Below are 21913 nucleotides of genomic sequence, written 5' to 3' on the forward strand. Positions count from 1 at the left end.
ATTATCATACTCACAAAAAACAACTTCCTCCGGTAGGATGTGTTGAAGTTGTTTTGTGTAGTTGGTTTTTAATCAGTAAAAAATATCGTTATGCGCGTATATCATATCATTTTTCTTCTCCTTAATCCGACATTCTATTATGTATGATTTTATCTTAGCACGCTTGCAGGTCGAAGTGATTGAGAAATCTCATGCCATTTCTGAGATTTCTCTACAATCTACTTCAATATTCAGTTACTTTTTCTTATTTGCCTTTCGTCTTTCTATCAAAATGAACTTGTTTGATTATTTGATGTGTTTGATTATGGGTTTTAGAAGGAGATTTAACACTATAATCTTTGATTTGATTTTGATGAATGGTAAAACTAACGATTCCCTTATCGTGATGGCGATTGTTTTCATAATCATTTTTTCTAAAATCTTGATTACGCACCCCGAGCAATTGATGTAGGCATGACCTAAATGTGACGTACGTTTATTGTACGTTCAATTTATATGTTGATGGCAAGCACTTGCGACTTGCAGTCAAAGTACCTGTAACGCAATGGACAAGTGAGATCTTATTACGCCATTCGTTCAAGTCAAATCGTATGGTTCTTTTACGGTTTCTTGAGCGTACGTTTTTAGATCTTGCAAGGAAACCGTGGTAAATGTTGTTCATGTCCAACAGCCACCGTGCTTGCTTACGGGCAGCGTACGTCTTTCCAAAATCGTAAGATGCACTTGCGTGTCTCGCAAGATTTTCATCAAAATCCGCCCGTAGATTACTCAAAGAAGAACGTACAACCGGTTGTGACTAAAGCTTTAAGTTGCATATTAATTATTTATCGTTTCAATCAGCAATATGGCATTAAGGAAAAATTAGATTTCTATTTATTTTCATAAGTCGTATAATTTTTTTGTTTTATAAATAATGATTGTCTACGTTTGTCTTTCTTTTCTTTAAATATGGATGAGAAATGACACTTTTCATCGTTTGAATTTTTAAAAATCAACTTAGTCAAAAAATACATACTATGCCGGATCTTCTTAGCAAGAAATACAGAGACCAGCTGGTCACATGGATCGGTAGACCCTGTCACTTTCAATTGGTGTACAAAATCAGCAGGGACGGATGTTCGGCCCCGACGTTTCACCAGAAGTGTGACGGTCAGGGTGCCACGGTGACAGTCCTGTACAACACAAACAACACGGAATACGGCGGCTACCTGTCACAGAGCTGGAACTCTAATTGCGCATACATAAACGATCCGAACGCCTTCCTCTTCCGTTTGCAGTATAACGGGTCATCTAATCCATTAAAGTTTCCGGTAACCGGAACAGGCAATGCTGGATATGGACACAGTAATTATGGTCCAACATTTGGCGGCGGACATGATATCTACACGTTCAGCGGAACAGTTTCCCCTTCAGGAAAGGCGTTTTCTCTTAACGGTGGCTTAATTAATCTTGGTCACAGTTACAACCTGAACGGACAGAACGTAAACACTATAGCAAACAACAGTCTTCAAGTCACAGATTTGGTGGTTTATAAAGTTATAGGTTAGATGATTTTTACAATTAAGTAAACTAAATTATAGATATAAAATGTTTAACAATTATAGTCAATGAAATACCTAATATAAGAGTTTTCTGATTGTAATGACCAGACACAACTTAATTTGACATGATACATATTTGACAGTTGTCATGTATTTGATTCAGTCATTTAATAAAGATTTATCAATTGCATTAAGATGAAATCACTTTTGAAATTTATCTCCTTATCTTACACACTATTTGATATATAAAGATGGGCCGGGTCAGACAGTTCCAGATCTAGACAAACCCTGGAGAGAACACGATGGATGGACAAATGAAGTATGTACGCTTGGTTTGTTATAACAAAACTGTTCTATAATACTGTATGGTTTTAATATATTATTAACACGTCATAAGAATGCGCTCAGTTATCATTAAATTTCCATCGCAAATACTCAGTCTTTCCCGAAATTGGTGGGGAAATTGCAATTTATTTATATTATCATCTGTTGAAAATGGATTTGCACTGTTCAATTTGATGCGGTTTAATTTTTGACTGCAATATAATAAAGGTTTTTATCACTGTTTTTGGGCTCTAATTGCAAACTATATTCTATAACTCTACATTTATCTAAAAAATAAGATATTATTTTTGGATGTATATCGGTATAAGTGTAAATCTTTCACAAAGCCGAGATGAAAAACAATTGAAGCTCGGCGGAATATTTCTTCTTCCTTTGAAGTCACGGAGCTGTTGGAAATTTTAAAACAAAGTGTTTAAAACAGAGTTAGGATCTACGGAGGAAATTCATGGTCGTTTTTTCCCCTTTCCTCTCTTTGCAAAAAAAAGAAAAGAGTTTTTAAACCTTATAAAGTAAATTTTAAAAAAGTGGCAAAAAATTGTCTTTTTGCTCTTTCAACTGACGCAACATAGAAAAGCCCCGAGCAACAGTATCAAATAATGACATTCTTATTATCTTTTTTTATTTCATAGAATATTTGTTTCTCGTCTTACATTAATGTCATAGGATAATGCATGAGAATAATGAATCGTAGGAAAATCTAGTGTTACTGCTTGCATTGATCTCAAAATGATTATTATCTTTGTAATAATGAATATACAGTGTTTCGATAACATTGTGCTTTTATAGAACCGATCATGAGATTATAAAAGAGTAATTGATGCATTTCAAACCTATACTAATATAATGATCATTAGGGTGTTTTTAGATCGTTTAATGAGGAGTATGTTATTCACTCAGTTGATATGAGTTTTGTTTTTAGACAATGCAAGCACTTAAGGAGTCCTTGCTTGACTACAAACCTATGACAGAAACAAACGTTACAGCAGCAAACATTCTCCTGATTGGTCAGATAGGCGCAGGAAAATCCAGCTTCTTCAACTCTGTCAACTCAATTTTCCGGGGGAAAATTACCAGCAAGGCTTGTAGTGGGAGCTTCGAACACAGTGTGACAACGATGGTGAGAGAGAGAGAGAGAGAGAGAGAGAGAGAGAGAGAGAGAGAGAGAGAGAGAGAGAGAGAGAGTTTGTAAGATAAAACAATTAAGCCACAACATTTTTAACCAACATACAGATTACTTGAGTGGTTATATTAATGCTCATGTTAAATTGAACCACAAAACAATGATAGAAAACCTGTTTTAGTTATCATTTATGTAAAGAAAACAATCAGTTTTTATTTATTTATTTTTTCTTATTAGTATCGACAATACAAAGTGAAGGATTTTTCCAAAGGAAAGTTTCTCAACTTTCGCCTGTGCGACACTCGTGGCTTTGAGGAAGAATTTGCACTTGATGCTCAGGAAATTTCATTCATTTTGGATGGAAATATTCCTGACCGGTACCAGGTGATTCATAATTTCCTTTAAGCAATACAATGTGGTCTTTACAACACATCTCTCCCGAAAACCAAAAACAAATGCTAGTATATATTTTATAACTTGTAACCAACCCCCATCATTTATTTCGCATGTTAAACAGTAGATTCGTAGGTTGCCTTTTCGGGCATTATCTGCTTTTTGTTTCAGTTTAACCCTTTGGTTCCTTTCACACCGGATACCCTTGGGTATATCAAAGACCCCAATCTGAAAGACAAAATTCACTGTGTAGCGTTTGTCATAGATGGCAGCACTGTTGATGTTATGTCGGACAAAGTCCAAAAACGGATGAAAGATCTACAGGTCAGAATGAACCATAGAGGTAAGAGATAGTATAAATAAAAATACCCAAAACTTTATCGATCTGACAGATGACATTGCGGGGTGTCAAGCCACATTAAGCCATATTTTTCAACTTTTGTATGCAGGGTTACCTCAGGTCGTCTTCTTGACAAAACTTGACAAAATATGCCCGGATGTAAATGACGATGTTAAAAACACGTTTACGAGTACCGCTGTCTGTGACGCCGTGGAGAAAGTAGCAGAAATAATGGGTCTTCCACGTGCCCACGTGCTTCCGGTGAAAAATTACGAGAGCGAGACTAAGCTGAAGACTACAGTGGACATTTTATTAATGCAAGCTCTGCAGCGATGCCTTGACTTTGCCGATGATTACATGGATGAACAACTTGACAAAATGGCAGCGGAAGGAAAGAACGTTCAAAGCAAAGATTAGTTTGATTTGTTCTCCATATTAACATTGTTAATCTAGTCGAAATCATTTGATTTTGCATTGAAGTCTACCTGTTTTTAAAGAGACGTGAAAGACATTTTACTGATTTGGTTATTGTTCTTAATTTATACGTCTATAGCTCTGTAATAAAACAGTATATTCAATGAATTGTCGTTAAATGACGTCAATGCTGCAAAATCATATCATATATGACAACAAAAAAATCCTTGTTTTTTTGTTTTGTATTGAAATAGCCAAAAAGTTTAGAGATGTTATTTGAAATTATTTTAAGAACAATTTACAGAAACAAAAGGGCACATATATGTGAGTTCGGGCACGGTAGAAGTTAAATGAATGAATGAATGAGTGAATGAGGTAATGGGTTTATAAATGTAAGAATGAATGTGTTCATGTATATGCTAAACAACAAGTTAATTTATCATCATATGACAAAAGTCAAGCTTATTATTTATTATCCAATTATCCTTTGTCTTGTATACAAATATATCAATAATATATCACTCTGTTAACTGGTAAATTATACTACATACTATATACTATATTCTATGATTATTTTATAACACCACTTCTTGACTTTGTATTTTGGAGAGGGTTTATATAGGCTTTGCCTGTTGCCTAATCCATTTGATTACTCAAAAAAATATGTTTAAAATTAAATTAAAAATTAGATGTAGAACCGACTACGGTAGGGTTGAGATGGCAAAAATGGCGCAGAGCTTTTGAGTTAATTATAGTTGGTAAAGGAATAGAAAATGCGGCACAGAAAAGGAGAGCTTTGTTATTGCATTCTGGAGGTGCAGGGTATTTATTTTACATTTCATATTTCCTACTGTTGAACTAGACGGAGATGAGATGGTGTACGACACAGCTATTGAACAGCTTGACAACTACTTCCGGCCAAGGGTAAACAAACAATTCGAAAGGCATGGGTTTTGTTTGATGACACAAGAACCGACAGAGAGTGAGGATCAGATTGTGACTCGATTGAAACAGAAAGCGCAACATTGTAATTTTGACAAGGCGGATGAACATATTAGAGATCAAGTCATCGAAAAATGCAAATCATCTCACTTACGTAGGGAATTATTGGATGAGGGAGTGATTTGACACTCGAGCAAACGTTAACTACAGCAAGGGCTTTTGAACAAAGTTAACAACAAGCTACCGGAATTAAAGGAGGAATTCAGAAGCTTTCTTAAAAAAAAAAGAAAGTGTACAAAAACACAAACCGAACTCAAGTATAACTTCTTATAGGGTGGCCAAAGGACACATAAGTCAGACCAGCATGTCCAGCCATCGGTCAAAAATGCAACTAGCCAGATTACTTTAGTAAGCGCTGTAAATCTTCCACACCAAAAATTACAAATATTTTAGACGAAGCAAACCAAAGCAACGAGTTAAACTGATGGACACAAAAGATCAGGTGGACTCCGATGACGCTTATATATTTTAGGGAAGGCAATCGGTTACAAAATTGCTTATCTGTTAATCGCAAGACGTTCCGACTTTTAACTGGTTAATCGTATCAGAAATTCAAAACTCACTCTTTGGAAACATATTTTTATTATTGCAATCTCAAAAAAGTTTATTTTTACGTGCAAGAAGACAAGTATATGAATTTGTTAGCATAGTCAAGTTTAATGATAGCATTTCGATAGAAAAAAGAATATATAGTAATACACATGTAACGAATGAACGCCTGCCGTAGAGAATATTCTTTTTAGATAGCACTGATGTACCGGGTATTGATAATATTTTCGTGCTAGTCCTGCAAGATTAAGAAACAGTACTTAATATTCAGACCACCATTTGAGAAGATCAACATTTTGCATTCCTTTTTAAAGCGCTAAGCATAGCTCAGCGCTTTATTGTCGTTAGACTTCTATTTCCGGTGCAAGGAATAACTGCCCTCTATGAGCAGAAATATACATCATTTAAACTGGTAAGAGGTATAGGGAACCAGTTATCTGAGTGACGGAAATGGCCGAGTAGATACGATTGGTTTGCGGGGCTTACGTACATCTGCACGGGATGCTACGCAGTGATGAAAAAATATAGTGCGTATTCAGAACCTAAAATATAGAAAAATAAAATCGATTCTTTGCAAGAAAATGTCAAAAACTGTGATAAATTACTGTTCAAAAGCTATAATTTGTGATTTTAACATATCTTTTTGCGAATTCGTAGTTTTGTTACATTACTGCGAATGAATACATCGAACAGCCCGGCGCCAAAATATAGCGTGGGTTTGTTTTGTAAACAGAGCTTATCGAGATCGGAGAATTGATTGTGGATACAGCCTATCAAGATCAAGAAAAGGCGATAAAAGGCGTGACCAAACCAACATCAAGGTAAATTTTATGGTTGAGTACTCCATGTTAGACTGTGTACTATATAAAATTAACACATAAACAGTGATAAATGGCATGAAATGTTACAGTTCGACGTTGATCGCTTACGTACTTGACTGAAAAATATTTCTGTAGGGATAAATTTTATCAATTTACTTTATCATCCTGTTATACGTAGTTGCTAAATAGTTTATATTCTAACAAGGAAACAATCGGATGACCCCCTCCGGTTATTTAGATAGCCTACGCATATGATTGTTTACTTGTTTACCATGTTTCATTGACTATACTGTACTATAATCGTAAAAAGGCGACATGTTTTAATATTGTTTTTCCATTGACTGAGATAATATTGAAAGTTTGTTTATTTCTTTTCGATGGTTTTCTTTGACTGAGATAATATTGTAAATGTAGAATGTATGCAGGCTAATTTATTCTACTATCCTTATTTGAATCAGAAATTTGTAATTTTACAAGTTTGTAAAAACTGTTATATATTAGCGTAGCAGATTATATATTTGTACGTCAGAATAACATTTAAGTAAATGAATAATTTAGAGCACACAATTGAACCACAGTACTAGTATTGAATGCAGAAATTTGAAGAGCAAATTATCTTTGAGTTTATATGACAATTTAACACATTGATACAAAGAGATCTTTGAGAAATCTAATGAGACAGTACCATAAGAGCAATCAAAAACCCATTGAGAATATGTGAGAAAAATGAGATCTAATAGAAGAACATTGTACAAAAGAGATTTTAAGAACATAAATTGAGACATCTGAGATATTATGAGAGTTTTATGAATATGAGAGATAAAATTTGAAAAGCAACTGAAAGATTGTGAATATAAAGAAATGAGAATCGTGCTCAATCAAAACAGAGAACCTGAGAAGCAACTTTATCAGATTTAAGCTGCATAAAAATTTGAAATTTAATGTGAAATCATTTCAGTTTTAAGCACAGAAGAAGTTATTCTGAGGGAAAAAGTGACAATATTGAGAGAAAAAAATACATGTACAAAAAAAAATCCTAAACAAAATTTGTTTACCAACTTGTGCAATAACAACAATAAAAAAAACTGTATGAAACAAAAATCCCAGAAGACAAATATCAAAATTGGTTAATTACAATATTATTGATAGAAAAAAAATTGAATATTGAGTGCGAAAATTGCAGGATAGTAAGAAAGTATTAATCTTCTGATTTAAATATATATATGTGACAAAAAAATTTTCAAGATACATTAGATAAACATTCCAATTTGAATTTTTTTTAGTTCATGAAATAAGAAAAAGAAGAGTGCGTATGTTATTACAAGGAAAAAGATTGGTTTAAAAAAATGTAGGTGATCAAACAAGAGCTTTCGCCCCCTCCCCAAAAAAATCCTTGACCATTGTGATGATAATTTGAAAAATATTTGAGTTTTTATTTTCTGTATTGTTCAAATACATATCCTTTTAATCACTTAAAAATGTTGTCATATAAAAGCATATCAAGCAATTTCCTTTATTATTTAGAGTAAAAGGAACTTTTAAAATTCTTAATTATATTGTATGAATTAAAACAGACAATTTCTTGAAAATGACATGCAAAAGTGCAGCATTTGTTAAAACTGAGTTATTCTAATTATTTATCAGTGTTATTGATTATAAATAAGAAAGGATAAAAAAAGACAGACTTTTATGTGAACTAGTACATGTACATGTATATTTTAAAAAACTTGTTCATTCTGTTACTTCAATTCTTTATGCTGAGTGAGCATACATTACAAACAAAGTTTTGAGTCAATTGTGCATACTAAGTTTTTTAAAAGATTTGTATAATGGCTAGTGCGGAATTGTCAAATTTAAATCAAAGAAAAGTGTTGTTTGCAGATTTTTGTCAAGGTGATGAATGTTTTTCCAATTTTTCAAGGGGAAGGCAGTGTGTGACAAACTGCATATCATTTCTAATGAAATCTTTTCTGAAAAAAATTGATGATTTTGACACACAAGATATGAATTTTGTTTTGATAACTGGGGACACTTTATATCAGAAACTTCGCAGTGAAGGAGAAAGTCATGATCTTTTGCATTTTTCAGATATACCTAAATTTATTCTGTTTCAAAGCTTTTGTTTCACAGTTTATGGAAAAAAGTCATATGTGGGAACTATGTGTAGGGAAGGAGGCATAGATGGAGTAGGATTATCATTAGAATCAAGCTTAAATTTGGTTTCATCATTAGCTCGTCAAGAAGTTTCCTTGCTTCTTACTTTTCATTCTGCTGCTATAGCAATCAAGTATTACAAAACAACAGGTGCATTTTATGTGTTTGACTCTCATAGTAGAGGAATGGATGGACTCTGTTTACCAAATGGAACTGCTGTTCTATCAGTTTTCTATTCTTTAGAAGACATTTGTGTTTTCCTTAGAAAACTTTGTGTGTCTTTAAGTGCAACAATTCCTTTAGAAGCAGTGCAATATGAACTTTGTTTATTTGACATTAATTATGGTAAAAGGCGAAAAAGGGGAGCAATTGATTTAGATAGAAATCTTGTAGAAAGGGGAAATGAAAACACAATTTGTAATGAAAGTACTACCAATACACCAGAAACAAAATATCAATGTTTGCAAATCAGTGGTAGTTCTCTAACACACCTGGATGGAACTAGTCCACCCATTGCTCAAATAAATGATAATGACAGTCATTATAATTGTAGTACGTCTAGTCCTGACAACAAATTTGCTAGAAAAATTGAAAGTTTTCATAAAAAGGTGGCACGAGGTCCAGTATATCAGTGTTCTTGTTGTACGCAGACTTGGTTCAAAGAAAGTGTTCGAAATGCAAGTAATTTACACAATTCGTTATTTGCAAACAAATGTTTGACAGGACTTAAAAGTGTTGATGATATTGAATGGGTTTGCAATACTTGTTACAATAGTATCAAGGCATGCAAGGTCCCAGCATTAGCTGTTGTAAATGGAATGGGTTTTCCTCCTAAGCCTCCAGAGTTGTTGATTACAGAGTTAGAAGAGAGATTAATTAGCCCTAGAATTCCTTTTATGCAACTTGTTGAAAAACCCCGTGGAGGTCAAAAAAGTTTACGCGGTAATGTTGTTAATGTTCCATCAGATGTTACAACAACAGTCACAACATTACCAAGAACCTTATCTGACTCTGAAACTGTACAAGTAAAGCTAAAAAGAAAGCAGAGTTTTAAACACTGTGTATTGCAAGAGGCAATTCGACCCAATAAATGTATTAAAGCTCTACATTGGCTGTTACAGAATAGTGTTTTGTTTCAAAAACAAGGAATTTCTATCAATGAACAATGGAACATAGATTCAGAGCAACAGAACTGGTTAGGATTGCAAACTGATGATAATGATGACTGTTCAAATGTTGAACAAGATTCATCAAATAATAACATGAAAGATCATGTTGATGATTGTTCAACAGATGATTCCAGCTCTGATGAATGGACAGAGGATCCCAACTTTGAAAGTCGACTAACTGGAAATACTGATACGTTATTGCATCCACTTGATGTCAGATCATTATGTAAAACAATGTCATTTTCACCTGGTGAGGGACAGACTCCTCTTGGATTGTACCAGGACAAGAATGCAGAAATTTTGTCATTTCCAACAATTTATTGTGGTCAAATGCGCCCTGAAAATAAAGATCGTGAAACTCCTGTTCATTACAGCTCAATTTGCAAATGGGAATTGCGCAGCTTAGATAGACGTGCAGCAAGTTCAATTCCAAATATTTTCTTCAAACTTAAAAAAATTCAGGTAAAGCAAATTCAGGATAAAGTCTCTCTAGCAATGAGAAAGTGTCAAACTGAAGGAAGAAAGGTAACTGTTGGAAATGTACTCAACCCTGGGGAATTTGATAATATTGTAAGACTTAATGAAGGATTCAGGGTTTTGAGGAAACTGCGTGGTTCACCAGCTTATTGGGAAAATGCAAAAAAAGACCTGTTTGCCATGATGAGACAGCTTGGCATACCTACTTGGTTTTGCTCATTATCAGCTGCTGAGACTAAGTGGTCTGACTTGCTGAAAATTCTCGGCAAATTGGTTAAAAATGTAGAGTATACTGATGATGATATTAAAAACCTAACATGGACAGAAAAATGTGAGTTGATACAAGGTGATCCTGTTACCTGTACAAGATACTTTGATCATAGAGTACAGGTGTTTATTTCGGATGTGTTGAAGTCACCTTTGGCTCCACTTGGAAATGTACAGGACTTCTTTTACCGTGTAGAATTCCAACAAAGAGGATCGCCCCATATTCATATGCTTGTTTGGATTGAAGGTGCTCCAAAGTATGGTGAAAACAGCAATGAAGAAATTGCTGACTTTGTACAAAAACATTCTACTTGTCAAAAAAATGATGACATACCAGAACTCATTAACTATCAAACTCACAGACATGCCAGAACTTGTAGAAAAAGAGGCCAAAATATTTGTCGTTTCAACTTTCCTTTGCCTCCCATGTCCAGTACCCAGTTATTAGAACCATTCCAAGAATTTGAGAAGGAAAAATTTCCAGATATTGCAAAAGAATATGATAAAATTTGTTCATTCTTGAATGAATTAAAATCAGGTGTAGAAATGACATTTTCTGATTTCTTCAAAACATTGAATTTGAGTGAAGAAATCTATATTACAGCAATAAGATCTTCCCTGAAAACACCTAAGATATTCCTGAAAAGAAATGTGTCAGAAATAAGGGTAAATGCATACAATGAACTCATTCTTCGATGTTGGGAAGCGAATATTGATGTCCAGTTCATTACTGATGGTTATGCATGTGGTGCTTATGTAGTTAATTACATATCGAAGTCCCAAAGAGGAATGTCAAATCTTATGTATGAAGCATGCAATGAAGCCCGGCAAGGAAACAAAAATTTGCAGCAACAAGTGAGGCATATTGGAAATAAATTCCTTTCTCATGTTGAAATAAGTGCACAGGAGGCAGTATATTTGATTTTGCAATTGTCATTACGCTCATGTTCTAGATCTTTTGTGTTCATCAATACCTCACCTTGTGAAACACGCACATTTCTCTTAAAGCCCTATGATGTTTTGTCTGACATGCCAGAAAACTCAACTGATATTCAGTCTGATAATGCTCTACAAAGGTACCAGCGTCGACCAAGAGTGCTACAAAATTGCTGTTTGGCTGACTTTGTGTCAGGATATGATGTTGTATATCCTAAGAAATTTGATGAACCAACGAAAGAAAATCTTGAGTTTTTACCAGAAGATGAGCATTTTGAAACAAATGAGGATGAGATTTCATTAGAGGAATGCAACAATGAATGCCAAGTGTTTGATGAAGAAATACCAATGAGAAATGGAACCATTTTGAAAAAAAGGAAAAAGCCTAAAATTATTCGGTATGTCAGGTATAATAAAGAACAAGATCCTGAAAATTATTATAGAGAACAGCTGATGTTGTTTTATCCATGGAAGAAGGAAAAGGAAGATCTGCTGGGTAATTCTGATTCATATGAGGCAAAATATAATGAATGCATTTCTGTAATCAATACCAACAAAAAAAAGTTTGAAATGGATAATGGAATAACAGACTTGGTGGAAAATAACAGTAATGAACAGAGTTATGAAAATTATGTCGTTGCACCTGAAGTTCAACATGCTGAAGAAATAGACACAAATGAACAGGTAGAAAATCAAGGTCTTTATCATGGTTGTTTTAACCCAAAGGATATGGGACATGAATATGATCTAGGCATTGACCTTGGTATTACAAGAAAGCAAATAAGCAGTGAGACACTGATTAATTGTATAAATCATAGTGAATATACACAACTAACAAGGAATCTGAATGAAAAACAAAGGATATTTTTCTATCATGTCTTGAGCAAAATTAAGAATAGTGATTTGCCATTTTATTACTTCCTTACTGGTGGAGCAGGTGTTGGTAAAAGTGTTCTGACCACAGCTTTGTACCAAGCAATTACAAGGTTCTATGTGAAGTCTTTGTCAGACAATCCTGATGAAATTAAAGCAGTGTTATGTGCCCCAACAGGAAAAGCTGCACACAACATTGGTGGCCATACAATTCATTCTTTATTTTGTATTCCTGCTAATCAAAGCTTAAAATTCAAACCATTGGATGTTCAGCAGCTTGATACTTTTCGTGTGAAATTTCGATCTTTAAAAGTTATATTCATAGATGAAATATCAATGGTTGGAAACAAAATGTTCAACTTCATTAACTTGAGACTTCAGGAAATTTTTGCCACTGAACAAATCTTTGGAGGTGTGAGCATTATTGCTATAGGAGATCTGTTCCAGTTGAAACCTGTATTTGATAACTGGATATTCAAACAATTGCAAGATGGATATGGGCCTCTAGCAACAAATCTTTGGCAAGACTACTTCAGAATGTTTGAGTTGACAGAAATCATGCGACAGAAGGAAGATGGCCAATTTGCTGAGTTGTTAAATAGATTAAGAGAAGGCATGCACACAGAAATTGATATCGCTAAACTAAAACAGAGATTGATAGCACCTGAAACAGTAAATTCTAATGTTTCATCTTTGCAACATTTATTTACTATTAATGCTGTAGTTGATTTGCACAACATGGAAGCTTTTGAGAAAGCAGATGATAGAAAGAAATGTGAAATTGCCGCTATAGATGCTGTTGATGGTGATGTAAAAGAAGAAACAAGGAAAATAATCTTGAACAAAGTACCAGATGATCCTTCAAAGACAATGGGACTGGTTAGTAGATTATTGATAGTTGAAGACCTGCCAGCAGAAATTTGTATAAATATTGATGTTGAAGATGGTCTTACAAATGGTACTTCTTGTATAGTAAAAAAACTGGATTTTAGAGTAAAAAACTCTACTCGTTGTAGTATAATCTGGGTTGAATTTGAAACTTTGCTAATTGGAGCAAAAGCTCGATCAAAATACGCACATTTGTATACTTCAGATTGTAGTAAGACATGGACTCCAATTCTGGAAATAACTAGAAATTTCAATGTAGGTCAGCATCGAAATATTTTCGTAATTCGAAGGCAGTTTCCACTTCGCCTTGCGTGTGCTAAAACTATTCATAAATCGCAAGGATCAACAATGAACAAAGCAGTCCTGCACTTTGGAAGTCGAAAAATTAAACATATGCATTATGTTGGACTAAGTCGCATAAAAAAATTAAACGATGTCTTCATCTTGGAATTAAATGAAAAGAAGATTGCTGTGTCTAAGCATGTCATGCAAGAAATGGAAAGATTAAGAACTGAAACCCATATGCATTCATGTGTGCCAATTTTGAAAGACATTACCAGTGATCTTAAAATTGTGTACCATAATACAAGATCTCTTCATTTGCACATTAGAGACTTAGCTCATGAAAGCAACATGCATGCAAGTGACATCATTGCAATTTCTGAAAGCAGACTGAAACAATCTGATAAAAATGATGACTACAACATTCCTGGCTTTCATATGTACAGATTTGATGATGATGTTGGTGTAAATTGTGGAAGGTCTTACAAGGGTATTGTTGTATATACAAAGCTGGGAGTTATGGACATTAAAAGGTTATTCTTGTGTGAAAATGTTGATTCTGTACTCGTGTGTGTCACTCACAATGGAAAAATGCATCAGATTGTATTCCTCTATTGTTCTCCACAAGGAACCAGTTTGTGCAAACTCTGCAATATCCTTAATCAATTGCTTGGCATTCTCGAAATGGACAAACCTATTATAATAATGGGAGACACAAATGTGGACTTCAATAATCAAAATACTCTAAGTAAATTTATGGATTTAAGAAATATTCGCAAGCTTGTTCAAAATGCAACAACAGATTATGGTACTTGTTTAGACCACCTTTATACAAACATGATGTCCACTGATCAAATTTCATCTGCTACATTAGAATCCTATTACTCTGACCACAAACCAATTGTTGCTTACTTACCATTTTTATAAAAATCTTCTGCAAGTCAAATGTAATACTTGTGTATATCCGACCATCATTAGTGTTAGTCAACTAAGTCAACAACTAAATTGATTCATCGCATCTCTCATATAGAAAACTATAGCAGGGAAATAAAATTTGAATAACCCTTGCCATCAATATTTAACAAATTGTGTTTGATTCTCTTCAATAGGATAAATTTCAATGATAAACAAACATTCAGTTACTTATATAAGAACAACTAAGCAATTTTATTTTTCATGTTCTATCCCTATACTTGTTGTCAAATTTCAATGCACTGTTTTATGAAAATTTATGCTTTTTACTTTCAGAATGGCTCAGAAAAGCCTGTCAGAGCTTAAAAACTGTCACAGTGGGACCTCTAAGCCAGTTCCTTACTCAGATGGAGTAACCGTGGTGATAGTTAAGAAAGGTCACACAGCAAAGTTTGTCGATAGTAACGGACAACAGGGGGAACTACTAAACTTCAGTGTTGCAGACAAATCTGCTTCCATGTTGGCCACACTTTCTGACAAAACCAAACACAGCAAAATTGTTGAAGGGAAAACTTTCCTTGTTCGAAACTTCATCCTGAAAGGAGGGAAGATAACAATGTCGTCCAAAACCTCCATCATGGGTAAACCTAGCCTAGAAATTCCAGATGAAATCAGGACAAGTGCTGTCCAGTTAATCTTACCACCTTCTCCTGAAAAGAAAGTTGCAGAAGTGCACACTGCTCCCCTCAGAAGCATCTGCTCTGTGAAAGGTCAAGTGATTAAGGTGATAATTGCTTTGCTTCCCGTAGTAGATGTACAATCACTTTATCAATACTCCTCTTAATTTAAAATTAGAAGTTTGCTTGTACATGTACTAAGATTTAATAACAAAAGTAAATATAAACTTGTTTAAATGTATATATATATATATGTGTGTGTGTGTAAAATTTTGCAATTCTTCTCTTTAGAATGAGGCTACAAGAACTGTAAGAGTAAGTGGATCAGAAACAACTATAAGGACCATTACAATTGAAGAGAACAGTTCTACCATCGAGATTACTTTATGGCGAGAACTTGCTGAACTAGCGATAAACATTGGGGACACCCTGCAAATCACACACTGTCTCCTGAATGAGTGGCAAGGAACGAAAGCCCTCAATACGACTAGGAACACCACGATACAGGTACAGATTTTGAAAAATATCTTTGATATAATTTTCACTAATCACTATAATTTTTAAATAATAAGGAATCATTCTTTGTCGAGTAGTATGAGGTAATAATTTTGATCTGGTAATGGTCAAATCCAATAAAGCGCGAAGGTCTATGATAAATTTGACCACGCTCTGGCCAAAATTATCACCTCCTTATATTCAAAGAATGGTTCCTTATTACTTATTTTATTTCTAATTTGTACACTTTAAAATAACGTTATTTTAAAAGCACTATTTTTTTATGTGGCACATGCTATGTATTACTACTGGCGCAGCATATAAGTTGTTTTATGTACAGTTTTTTACAAACATGTTCTGTATCTTTTTTCTGTATTCTGTACTACCTCTTTTAGGAAATACAGCCCTTGGAGGCAAATGTATCAGGAACAGTGCAAGCCCTTAGTTTAACAGAAACTTCCTGGGAAGTCTGCCTCAAAGAAGACAACAAAGAACAATATAGAGACATTGTTATTGAAAAAGACATGATGCAAAATGCATTAAGCCATATTGACGAAGCCTGCCTTCTGACAGAAGAGGAGTTAGAAAACGTCCTTATCAACAGAATTCCATTCAAACTTCAAGCTGTCATGATGGGATCAAGAATTCTTAATCTGCATCTTGGAATTTTACCAGCACAGCAGATTCCACATCCACAATTTGAGATAATGGAATGAACATTGCCTTTGTAAATAACATGCACTAGCAAGTACATATATAGTCACTCTTTCTAGATTCTGGGAGTTTTTTTTTTTTGAGAAATTAGAATACAACTGTAAATAATAGTTACACTTTCATGAGTCAAAGGATATACTCATATGTGTTTGAATGTGTTTTATGCAACTAGTGCTTATTTTTGGGATGTTATTTGTATCAAAAAACAACAAATTTTTCTTATGTTTTTTTGTACATGTATTTTAATAAGACAGATGTTTGTAGCAGACTACCTTTCTATTTTTTATTTGGTTTCAAAAATTTTTGATCAACTGATATTTTATGAAATTCTGACAGATTCAGGTAATATTTTGGAAGAAACTGAAAAATTAATTGTTATTTCCTATAACAACTGTAAAAAATAAAAAATATGTCACCTTATCATTCACAAAAATCCAAAATTATCATTTCTTAGCTACAGACTCTGTTATAACTTTGCATCTGCATGGCTGAAAATTGAAAGAAAACATATTTTGAACCTGTACCTTTCATGTGTAGTTTTTTAAAAATATGTTAACTGACTGTGTGTGCGTTTACTAGTAATAGTACATTTTCTTGGGTAGTATTTAGTCAATTAGTTATTTAATTAATATACTTTAAACAGGGAAGCTTCTGTTTAGTTTACTCTTCATGTTAACAACCAGACAATATTGTATGTCATTAATTGTCTTTGTGATGTTTCTAAATGTAACTTGAGATTTGAATGATTTGTTATTAATTGTCAACTACTATAGATAATGGCTAAACTTATTGTTGAGTTGATAATACGTGTATTCTTTGTACCAATATTTTGTTGAACTGTACACACCTGTAAATATAGGTTTTGTATACATTTATGTAGATTGAATTTTGTCATTCACTTCTCATTTTCCATTGATATTATCATTATTTTTTATTATTATTTGGTTATGAAGAAAAAAACTTACCAGTCTGATATATATCGGAAAAATTCCAATTTTACTTTCAATATGCCAATAACAAAAAGCCTAAAACTCATTTTGTTGTACACTATGATAAAAAAAATGCATGACAAGGTTATGTCCAAGTCTATTTTAATCATTTTGCAATGTTTAGCATTTAAATTATACAGTAGTGTTAGGTATTTTACTTGCAAGAACACTTTTTGTATACTTTCAATATGTCTTTTGTTGCATTTCCAAATGTGTAAAAATTATGCACAACATAGAAACTGTACAAGTTATTGTTTAAAGAGGAATGATAAAACTCAGCTTGTAAATGCCATGAATATAAACATGCCAACTTCTGTTTACTTTCACTTTAATATATAATTATTGGACACTACTTCTCAGTTTCATAATGTAACATTTATAATTTCCCCTCTTCCATTGCTGCCAAAATCTCACTTTTTCTTACATAATTTACCAAGACAGTTCTTCTTGTCACTGACTGATGAAAAATCATCTTGTGAAGAGATATATTCTATTAGAATTGTAATTAATTCCATATCTGTTTTCCAAATAACATAAACATTACTTTTCTCCATTTTTAACAAATTGAAGTTTTACCACATGTATATGTTGTAAAAAATAACTCATTGTTCAAACAATTTTGATTAGTTAAAATATTACTTCAAAATAATTTGTACAAGGTCTAATTTGAAACATCTGCAAATAAACGTTATCTTTCCTCATTTTGAGTCATTTATTGTGAGATGTATTTGCAAATTTCTACCACACCTTTGGTAATTTTTATACGGTTTTAAGAACTATTTTATTATTGTTGACACTAGTTATTAAGCTTTGCTGCAAAATAACCTTCAATGGCGCCAATAGCTGTATAACAAAACAAAAAAGAATAGTGTTATTAAAGGTGGTATAACACACCTAATAAAAATGTCGCTCAAACTGGTAATAATCTAATGTAATATGAAGTGAATTATGATGATGAACTGTATGTATATTAAAAAAGCAAAAAATATGCAATTGTGCAAACGTATAACAACAATATAAAGTGCAAGCATTAGACCCCAAAAAACATTCAAAACGTCGAATACAAGGACCACATGAGAATTTAAGTTTTATAAAATCAAAGGCTTTTATGTACCATGTTTCAGGCAAGTATCCATATACAAGCTTTAATTCACATCATCTTCAAAAAGTAACATATATTTAAAGAAATCTGGTCTTCGATACTTTAAATTGATATTCATTAAACATAAACCAAAATTTCAATAAGGCTCATTTCCGCCTACGCTTGCACACAGTAAATTTTCTTAGAACCAAGCTAGGTTAGCGCTTTTCAGTACTTTCAGTACTTTGATTATTTAAATACTTTTAAGCTTCACTTTCCGATCCGCTCAGCTCGTCTTAAAACGCTGCTAGAAAGACCAACGGTTGTTTAGCTTTGAATTTTTTGGGGTGGGTGGTTGTTCTTTGCTGATGGTTTCTGGTTGCGCGCGATTAATCAATGGTAAATCATTTATTAGAACAGAGAATTCAAAAGTAATTTTGAAACTAATGAAATGCTCCTTTTACACGTAGTTGTATAATGTGGCCTAGATAATGATGACTTGTCAGGTTTCGAGAATGCAGCATCTATATTATTTTTAACATTATCATGTACAATAGCAAGAACTTTCTTATCAAAACGGCGACAGAAAGAATGTGTATATGCCTCAATGACAATTTCATTATCATTCACGCATGATTGAAAAAAAAACCCGGTGAACAATTAGAGCAATTTTGAGGTGTTTAACCAGTAATTAGCACCTATAACTCCGGTACATATCCCTTTAATAAAGCAAGGAGAAAATTAATTATCTCCAAATTAAAGCTCTTAGCGATGCATAAAAGTGTTCAAATATAAACGTTCGTAGTCTTTATTGTTGATTTTTGTAAATTTTTTGTCCGATTTTAACCGACTACATAATCTGTAACCGATAACCATCGTATCAGTTAACCGACTAGAATACCATCCCTTATATATTTACATTGTCTATGGACAACTCACAAGAAACACTTGCAGTCGGCCGTAGACAGAATTACCAAACAGTTACCACAAATATTGGTGGAGTACAGGATATTTTGATGAATTTCGACTCTGGTGCTAGTTGTAATGTCATCGATCGCTATCCATGGGAAGAGCTCAAGAAGAGAAAAGATATCAGATAAGGAGCTTTGTCTGTATGGAAGTGCCAAACCACTGGACATCCTAGGAAGCTTTTTTGCACTGGGAATTTCACTAGTGAAAGCAGAGTTCATTGTGATCCAAGGTAAAGGACAGACCCTACTAAGACTTAAATAGCAACAGAACTTGGAATGCAAATTTTCTGTCGGAAGCCGATACATTTACCAACTCTGAAATGTATTTCAATGGTGTTTGAAAGATGAAGAATTTTAAGTTACACATAGATGAGAATGTTACTCCTGTAGCACATCAAGTCAGGAGGATTCTATTCCAGGGAGAAGGTCGAGGCAAAAATCAAGGAATCACAGGACATGGATATCATTGAGCCAGTTTAGAGACCATAATCTTCGGTCAACCCTATCGTTGTTACACCGAAGAAGTCTGGAGATATTCGTCTGTGCATGGATACGAGGCAAGCTAATGAGGCCACTATTAGAGAGAGGCAGCCAATACCTACCATTGGTGAGATCCTGCACGAGCTAAATGGGAGTTGTATTATCAGCAAGTTAGACCTGAAGTAGGGTTTTCATCAGTTAGAGCTAGCTGATGAGTCTCGTGACATTACCACTTTTGTTACTCATATTGGACTGTTTCGTTACAAGAGACTTAGTATTTGTTGCGTCTGCATCAGAGATTTATCAGCACACCATTTAGCAGGCACTTAAAGGAGAAAGAAATACGTCGGGCGGTATTATTGTACATGCTAAAACAATGGAAAAGCGTAACCGCAGATTACTAGTTGTAATTGAGAATCTTGGCAGCAAAGGATTGACATTTAACAAGAAAAAATGTCAACTTCGTCTCCAAAACCTTGAGTTCATGGGACATGTCTTATCAGACAAAGGAATCAACCTGACACGAAAGAAGGTGAAAGCTAAAGAAGAAGCTAGACCGCCAGCAAAGGCATCAGAAGTCAGAAGATTCCTGGGATGAATTACATATTGTGGAAAGTTCATTCCTAACCTAGCAACACTGTCAGAACCTATGAGACTTTTGACGAGGAAAAACCAATTATTTACTAGGGGTCCTGCAAAGCATTCAGAAAGCTACTACGCAGCAATGTTAAGGCATCCCGGGGCTAAAATACGACTGGAAAACGATATTATTTGAATTATCGCAAAAATACTTTGACCGGGAGTATATCTTAAAATCTATACTGTGGTTTCATCAATATTCGTTGAATACCAATTTTCGTGGATTTCGTTGTTAGTTGATCCACGAAATGAAATGTTCATCGAAGTGCAATTTTTATTAACATGTTTTATTGATAGGGTCATTGGCCACGAATTTACGCATCCCTGAAACTGTGATTTTCACTTTATCTACGAAAATTGATGCCCTTGAATATAAATGAAACCAAAGTATTTCATTTATTGACAACGATGTTAAGAATTATATTTGATGTATTTTTGTGACGTCATATGTAGTTTGTCATCACGTGACGAGCGAAACCCAAAATTTCAAATGATCTATTTAAATTGCATTAAAGGATACATGCGGTTTTATTACTGGTTTGAAATAATTCGCTCTTAACGTTAAGATACATTCCCTGAGAACGCAGATCGTGACGTCAAAGTTAGTTATGGCGTCATATCGTATGAAGTACAGACAAGTGACTTTCTACACATCGCTGTAAAATCAATCGGGAAGCCTTAATACGTCTGCGCACAAGTTATTCGAAAGCTGAGACATACGGATATTTTGATCGAAAGCAAGAACTTAAGTGATAGCGGGTGCCAGTCCTGTGGGGCTTTGTGCTACAACAGGAAGAGCACGGTATTATTTGCTTTGCAAGCAACAGTTTGACAGATGTTGAATGAAGATACTCGCAGACCGAGAAAGAAGCCCTAGCTCTGTTGTGGGCATGTGAACGTTTTAATATCTATTTGTATGGTATCGAATTTGATTTACTGACAGACCATAGGCTTTATATTTCATTTACAGCAAGAAGTCAAGACTGTGTGCACGAATACAGCGGTGGTAATTGAGACTCCAACCCTTCCAGTTCACCGTAAAGTACATTCCTCGACACAAGAATGTTGCTGACATACTATCTCGACTGTGTATATAAATCCGATACACTAAAAGTCAAATAACAGAGGATTTTGTGAGATTCGTGGCCTTGCAAACCGTACCAAGAGCATTGACAATTCAGGAGGTGGAGAAAGAGTCCGCAGTAGATCTTGAGAGGGAAAGACGCCTTACTAACCGGAAATTGGAAAGATTGTGACGAAAGCTACATAACCGTCAAAACGAACTGTGCTGCATCCTTGAGGTGATCTTCAGAGGTAAACGTATTGTGATTCCAACCAGTTTGAGAGAGAGAGAGAGAGAGTTTTAGGCGCTGCTCATGAGGGA

General features: G+C 34.1%; 2 protein-coding genes across 3 annotated transcripts; both read left to right on the forward strand.

Annotated features, from left to right (window-relative positions):
• The first annotated feature begins 957 nt into the window (after positions 1–957).
• Positions 958–4317, forward strand: LOC105347516 (interferon-induced protein 44-like). Of its 2 annotated transcripts, XM_066080800.1 has the most exons (6): positions 960–1542; positions 1793–1860; positions 2806–3003; positions 3244–3390; positions 3571–3742; positions 3849–4317. In XM_066080800.1, exons 1-6 carry the CDS (start codon positions 1017–1019, stop codon positions 4154–4156), a joined length of 1419 nt encoding a protein of 472 aa, XP_065936872.1. In that variant the 5' UTR covers positions 960–1016; the 3' UTR covers positions 4157–4317. The 2 variants fall into 2 exon arrangements, with proteins under 2 accessions (XP_065936873.1, XP_065936872.1); XM_066080801.1 differs by lacking the exon at positions 3244–3390 and having other exon boundaries at positions 958–1542.
• A 1686-nt stretch (positions 4318–6003) lies between these two features.
• LOC136274315 (uncharacterized) lies at positions 6004–17515 on the forward strand. The gene is made up of 4 exons (XM_066080803.1): positions 6004–6525; positions 14820–15267; positions 15452–15667; positions 16051–17515. Exons 2-4 carry the CDS (start codon positions 14821–14823, stop codon positions 16369–16371), a joined length of 984 nt encoding a protein of 327 aa, XP_065936875.1. The 5' UTR covers positions 6004–6525; position 14820; the 3' UTR covers positions 16372–17515.
• Positions 17516–21913: the final 4398 nt, after the last annotated feature.

Source organism: Magallana gigas, chromosome 4 (assembly GCF_963853765.1).
Source record: "Magallana gigas chromosome 4, xbMagGiga1.1, whole genome shotgun sequence".
Classification (NCBI taxonomy): domain Eukaryota; kingdom Metazoa; phylum Mollusca; class Bivalvia; order Ostreida; family Ostreidae; genus Magallana; species Magallana gigas.